At 38.0% G+C, this 7,338-nt stretch overlaps 1 protein-coding gene across 1 annotated transcript; it reads right to left on the reverse strand.

Moving 5' to 3' along the window:
* Positions 1 to 1,086: 1,086 nt before the first annotated feature.
* On the reverse strand, positions 1,087 to 2,034 carry LOC102027959 (olfactory receptor 6M1). Its single transcript, XM_005378401.1, has one exon. It carries the CDS (start codon positions 2,032 to 2,034, stop codon positions 1,087 to 1,089), a length of 948 nt encoding a protein of 315 aa, XP_005378458.1.
* Positions 2,035 to 7,338: the final 5,304 nt, after the last annotated feature.

A 7,338-nucleotide genomic window follows, 5' to 3' on the forward strand; every position in this document is an offset into this window, starting at 1 on the left:
GAATGAGCAAAACAAAATAAAGCAAAACCCCTAAAAACAATGTTCACACTCATGAAAAAAAAATACATAGTCAAGAAGAAACAAAAATTAAAAGTAAAAAAAAAACAAAAACCAAAAGCAATGAACAGTCACCATTTCTCTGGACTTCAAGCCTGTGGTTATTCTCTGGTGTCTTCATTTTTGTGGTAGTGTCCAAGTCAGAGCTCAGATCTGTGCTGGGTAACCCCAGTAAGCCTGCAATAGGATTAGAGAAGAGTGCTGGATAATTCCAGAAAACCTGCAGTAGGGTTGGGGTGGTATGCAGATTCTGGTGCTTTCAACTCTACTGAGGTTCAGGCTGATCCTGACCTCAGGCTTTGAGGTTGGCACCTGAGTCTTCTGCCAGAAAAACTCTGGGAGTCCCACTGATCCTTAGCTCTCAGTGTCTCTCAGGGCTGTCTCTCACTCAATTGCTTTGGGATTTCAACACTGGGAGACCTGAGACAAAGCCAACTCACAGCTGGTCTGAGTCTTGGATGCAGTTGGCCCCGCTAAAAGGGTGACTGACCAAGCACTGTTTCCAGAGAACATGGCTATCACCTGGTCTGAAGTCACTCACCCTTTCAGTGTGCAGCATCCACTGCTCCACTCCAGTTCTGTGTTTCTAGCTGGAGGCCTCTGGACTCACCTGTCCTCATTGTGCCTCTGTAGATTCGATACTCCTTTCTCTTGCTGCAGGCTGGGAATGGGGGTTGCGGGTAGGTGCCTCCATTTTCGGCGCTGCCTTCCATCTCTTCACTTTCTTTGGCAGGTTCCACTTTTTCCTTCCTGGGTCCTGGTGATCCACCGCCCTCCTTCCTCTCTTCCCCAAGTGGTTGTTTTCGATGTCTGGTTTCCATATCTTGGAGAAGTTGATCTGTTGCTGCTTGCTGCTCTGCCATCAAGTTGATCCCCTTTTGCCCAGACATGAGCAGGGATTTCCTTCAGTTGGCATGGTTGTGTCATACTGTTAGCATAGCCTTTGTTTTCTGGCATACTAATATATGATTGTACTCATGTAGAATAAATGTGTTGAAAGTAAGAATTAGTGTTGTACTAAATACTATGTCAACTTTTCCTTAGTATCAAGGATATGAGTCTGTTCACTGTCTCTCTCAACACTTCCTTTACCTTTTCATTCCTCAAGCTATAAATAAAAGGGTTCAGAAGAGGGGTCACTATGGTGATGAAGACAGCAGCTACCTTGTCAAAGTCCAGTGAGTTGTTCTGATTGGGTCTCACATACACAAAGATGTTGCTCCCATAAACAATGGAGACCACAGTGATGTGAGAAACACAGGTAGAAAAAGCTTTTTGACAGCCTTGAACTGAGGGGATGCGTAGAATGGTAGAAATGATATAGGTGTAGGACCCAGCAGTGAATGTCAGGGAGCTCAGGAGGACAAGGGCAGATAGGATAAAATTTATCTTCTCAATAAGATGGGTATCTATACAGGCCACCTGAAGAAGAGGGGCAATGTCACAGAAAAAATGATTGATCTCTTTCCTATAGTAAGGTAGCTTTGTTACTACAATGGTTGGGACCATCACAGACAAGAAAGCTCCCAACCAGCAGCCCAGAAGTAATATGAGGCAGGCCCTGCTGGTCATGATGATAGGGTAGCGCAGGGGGTTACAGATGGCTACATAGCGGTCAAAGGACATGACAGTCAAGAGGATGAACTCCACTGTCCCCAAGAAGAAGTAGAAGTATGTTTGAGTGATGCAGCCAACAAAGGATATGGTCTTCTGCTCTGCCAGCAGGCAGGCTAGCAGTTTTGGGGTAACAACAGTGCTGTATAAAATATCCAGAAATGACAAGTTACTGAGAAAAAAGTACATTGGGGTTTGCAGGTGAGGCTCAGTCCATATGAGGGAGATGGTCATAATGTTTCCTGTTGCTGTTAATGTGTAAATTAGTAAGAGAATTACAAAAAGGAACACTTGAATCTCCGGGAGATCAGGTAAGGCAGTCAGGGTGAATTCAGTCATTGTGCTCCAGTTTCCAATGGTCATTGTTGCATACTGGGCTATGCTCCTTGAGGAAACAGAAGGAAATCAGCTGAGGTCATTTTATAGACACCTGGTGACACTGTAATATTGAGTCCCTTTAACAGATGAGTCATGGCATATCATCCTCTATCTGAGAGTCATTATGTTCTCGTGGGAATATTAAGTGTAATATCCCCCTCCTTGTATAATGAAGAGATAAGACTGCATGAAACTGTTTTATACTTTCTATTTCTACTCATCAAACAGAATTTCTATATATATTTTTTACTTTTCCAGTTTCATTTTATCAGCTACAAATGTGCTAAAGTAGTGACTCATCCCTGAGCTAGAACTTCTTTCTACTACTCTAGAGTTTAGTTACTGAGAGAAGGATCCTTTTCAGTACTTTCTACACCTTTTTATAACTTTTTTTTTCAGTTAGGTCATTAACATTTGCTACCTGTTGTAGGAGATAAAGCTTTATGTGGTTTTTCCTTTACCTGATGGTCTCCAGAGGCCCCCTGCCTCTCTTTTAGCAGTGGAGACGGAATCCATGAGGCATATCTCCAGCCCTTATAAATTTTTTTCAAAAATTTTGAGACAGGGCCTTGCCAAGTGGCTAAGTTGTGAAGCTGCACTCAAACTTGCTGTTGTCTTGCCTTGGTCTCCTAGAGTTCTGGGATTACATGCTGTGCTAGAACACCCAGCCTCCCAAGTTTTAGTCTTTCTCTAGCAGTTCAGAGATGTTTGAAGTGAATAATGACCCTTGATTCCCATTAATCACTATAGATGATGCCTCAAAAGAGAATAATGAGTATGTTGTCTATATTCTCTGTGTTTAAAAGCTTGTTCCTACAAAGCATGTAAACATATCTTACACAACTGGATGATCATTTGAGAGAACATTATGCAATGTGACAACATCAGAGAGGTACAAATGTTGCACAGAGAAGTAAAGCAGAGGTGATTAATTTACTTAATTCACTTGTTCAGCTAAAGTCCTAAAACAATTTCAAGTTCATCTTTTCCTTTATCCTAGTATTTGAGATGTGATTCTTTTTCAGATTTTCTCATTGCAGATTAAAAATACTCAGGGTTTACTTCTGATTTTGGTAGCTTTCTTTGTCTGTATTTCACCTGGCTCCTCTTTAATAAATAAATCAGCTGCTGTTCCCCTCTTTTCCATTGATTGAGATTATCTCATTTTCCTGCCTCCCATAACTCTTCTGGACAAGGCAGTTTGATGTCCTGCTTTATTTTTTACATTTTCCCCTATTATTAGAAGAATATTTTTAGTGGATAGAATTTTAAAAATACAAATGCAAAAAAGAGAAATAATAATCCAGAGTCAAACTTCTTAGAAATAGTGGCCATATTTAGCAGTGTGTATTTCCAGGCTCTTTTGAGGGCTAAATTGCATTCTAATGTATCTGAAATCAATTATACTACTGTACTATTTTGTAAAAAGCTTGCTCTCTTTTCTGCTTTTTTTTTTTTTTTTTACAATATATCATCTTCCATGTTAATAACTGGAAATCTACACAAATCATTTGTATAGATGATATGGTGGATATATTTAGTCAGTTGCATAGTGTTGGAAATTTAAATGGTTTATATTTCTTGTTTGTATACATAATGACCCATTAAATATTCTTCTTCATAAATCTTTGTGCAATTGTTTTTGTTAATTCTTCGTGTGTGTGTGTGTGTGTGTGTGTGTGTGTGTGTGTTTGAGACGGGGTCTCACTATGCAGTTCAGGCTGGTCTTCAGCTCACTTGGTAGCCCTGGCGGGCCTCATACTTGCAACAATCCTCTGGCTTCAGCCTCCCGAGCGCTGGGATTACAGCTGTGTGCCACCACATTTGGCTGTTTTTGTTAATTCTTCATAACGTTTCCCAATAGCTTATTTATCTTCTCTATCTCTGTCTCAATATAAAAACCCAAGAAAGACCTGGTCTCCAATTTTACTTTGTTAAGTAGTTGATTATGTGAAATTACTCTGGATCCCTGTCATGAGTTCTTTTAGGTCATAGCTTATAGCACAGCAAGGCCTGGAAAGCTGATGTCTGAATAAAAGGAAAATGCTTTTTTAAAAAAATGCCTTTTATATTCTGGGTTTCAAGTCTTTCACCTGAAAAATTAGGAAGCTGGACCATAAGATCAATTCAGTGATTCAAGAGACTTACTATCAATTTCTTTTCAACTCATAACCCATCTGAAAGATTCTAACTTCTTTATTCTCCAGTAAACAAATGCCCAAGTAATTTTGTAAATTACACATAGAAGTTGCTATTCATGGATACACATACCAATATAATAGTCAGACCAGGAAATAGACAAACAGTAGACAGCTAGGATAAACCCAGATACGCCCTGGAAAAATTAAACAGAAGGGGAAAGAGTCTTTTGTACCATGAGGAAACTGGAGGGCAGGGGAGCAAGGGAAGTCTGTGCCCCTAAAGTCAGAGGCCTAGATAAAAATGGCAACCCATTGCTTCAAAGGGAAAGGGTCTGGGTAAGCTGAGATACATCCTGAAAAGCTGGAGTGCTAAGGAAGTCTGCTCCTCCTGAAGCCAGAGGCCTAGCTAAAAGCTGCAACAATATTGTTTCATTTTTGTGCCCACCAAAATAGCTCACTAAAGCCTGTATATAAATCCCTGAACTTGAGCATCTCCATGCCATCCTTCCTGGGAGCCTCTCAGCTATCAAGAGCTTTTCTTTGTTCTTTCTAATAAACTGTTACTGTCATTCCTCACTGCTATGTCTGTGAACTTCAGACTTCACTGTCTTCAGGACCAGAGCTCAGGAGAACTTAGCTACTATAGCATGTGGAATCACATGTGTTGTTTTTCGTTTGTTTTTTTTTCCAGTCCAGGGAACTGAACCCATGACCTTGAGCTTGCCAGGCAGGTGCTGTGCTGCTGAGCTAAATCCCCAGCCCTGGAATCACATGTGAACAGACTTTCTCCATGAGCCATTCTGTTTGTTTTTGTGTATCTTTTACTATTACTCTCATTTGTTGTTCAACAGAACAATATTTTGCACTGTAAGATTTAAGTATTAATTATGTTGGTGAGATAGTTAAAAAAAAAAACACCTGGGTTCCAGTTTCAGTTTTTCCTCTTGCATTTTTTAAAAATGAGTGCATATTAACTCTACAGATGAAAGGATTTTATTCTGGGGGATTTGTGTACACATAAATCATATTTTAATTATTTATCATTTGCTCCCCCATCATCCCCCTTCCCTACCATTTTACCTTGTTTCTCATGCTTTTTTGGGGGAGGAGGTCAATGTATAGAATGTATTTTTCTCACATTCATGCCAGTCTCATTTTTACCACTCCTAGCTCTGTTATACTGAATGAAAATGTTACTTCTGGGTTATAGTTTCTTCATCTCAGAAATGAAAATAATTATAACATTCAAATGCATTACCAGAAGGTTTAAAATTAAATCCTATGTGTGACAAAACCTAGCAGAATCTTTCCATAAAATATGGTTCCAGGGGCTGGGGATTTAGCTTAGCAGCAAAGCGCCTGTCTGGCAAGCGCAAGGTTGTGAGTTCGGTTCCCGGTACCAGAGAAAAACCAAAAAAAAAAAAAACAAAAAACAAAAAAAACAAAAAAAAAATATGGTTCCACTCAGAAAAGATTAAGATGACTTAAAAGAGATCAATAATTAAAGGTAATTGTTTTCTTATTTAGATTAATGTCACTAATCACATAAAAATTTAATTTGTAACTAAGGAATATTTAATGTATCTCTTAATCAAGTTAATATTTTTACCTTGCATCTCTCTAGATTGGCCTCTGATCCCATTAAGAACATTGACAGATCAGAGACTGCACACAGAAAAGTAAATTTAATAAAAACGATCTTAGTTAATAAAAATATGTATGAGAAACTACTTATATTACCTCATAAGATGAGATAAAATTCTTTTCATATGTTTCATACATGCAGAAAAAATGAGAGGCTCAAACTTTATTATATATGCATGAATTAATTGAAAGTATTTTTGGCCCATTGTATTCCTGTTTCAAACTCAGAAATATTTCTCACGGATGAAGTGAGTGACCCACGCTAGGTCCCTGATCCCACTGACTCCTATAAAATTATTGATCCTCGATTCTTAAGTATTTTTCCCCATGTAGGAATGTTATATTTTTGTCTTTTTGATTGATTCTCACTCATTTAAAGTATTTAGCTGCTGAACTTCTTGGATATAACATCTTGTACACGTTGCTCATTCAGATATGGCTAAAGTGTAATTCTTCAGTGTACTCACCAAGCAATGTTCCAGAGAAGGATACTTGGTGAAGTTTTGGTATCTTATTCTGTTTTCATGGTTAGTAAAATGTATTTCTGTGGAAGCTTTGACTAAATGCTCTTGAAGATCCCAAATGTTTCATAGGATGAAGGGTGACTTGGATTTTTTTTTTTAAGTTACTTCTTTGCTTTTCACTGTAAAGTGAAGCTTCCCTTCTTGTATCTCTTGTTTTTGCAACTGGATAAGCTCTACATTTTCATAGACTTATTTACTTTAGAGATTTAGATGAGAACAACTCTTGGGGATACAGAACAGAAGAAGTTAATGAAGAATTTGTTATCAAAGAAAGTTGGTTCTGAATTACTTAATCACAATTACAAAGTTTTAGAAGTAGACCTGTTTGGATTTCCTTGGGGATTTCTTCAGATATTTTGCTGTTTTGATCTAAGGGAAAACAGAATACTTAAAAAGTCTGAGGGAGGTAAAAACATAGAATGCTTTTCATACTCCTTAAGTTGATAAAATAAGAAATATTCTCCAAAAATGAATATTCTAGAGTTTCAGACACTATGTAGTACTTCTGTCTATATTACTATAGACATTTTTAGGTGATATTAGGATAGACATTGTTAGATGGCCAGGTGAAAATATGGCTATAGCAAATCCTTTTTTTTTGGACAGCATCTTGCTATGCAGTTCAGGTTGGCTTTGACCTCACAGAGATCCTCCTCCTTCAGCCTCCTGAGTACTGGGATCCCAGGTGTGCACCACCACACCCTGTTTCCATTTTTTTTAATAATTTTTTTTTATTTTAAAGAGTAAAAGAGGGATAACATAATAACGGGGGAGCTTACCAAATTACAGACAAAGTGGTAGGAAATTATCAATGGTTATTGTTTTACATATTGTTATCTACAAGATAGTTTCTCAGGAAAACAAATAGACAAATGCTAGTGAGTTGCAGACAAAAGAGGTAGGAGATTATCAATAGTTGTTGTACTATACTTAGGTATCTTCAAAGTGGCTTCTAAAGAATATAAATAGAACTATATATG

This window comes from Chinchilla lanigera, unplaced genomic scaffold (genome assembly GCF_000276665.1).
Source record: "Chinchilla lanigera isolate Chin_1 unplaced genomic scaffold, ChiLan1.0 scaffold00011, whole genome shotgun sequence".
NCBI lineage: Eukaryota > Metazoa > Chordata > Mammalia > Rodentia > Chinchillidae > Chinchilla > Chinchilla lanigera.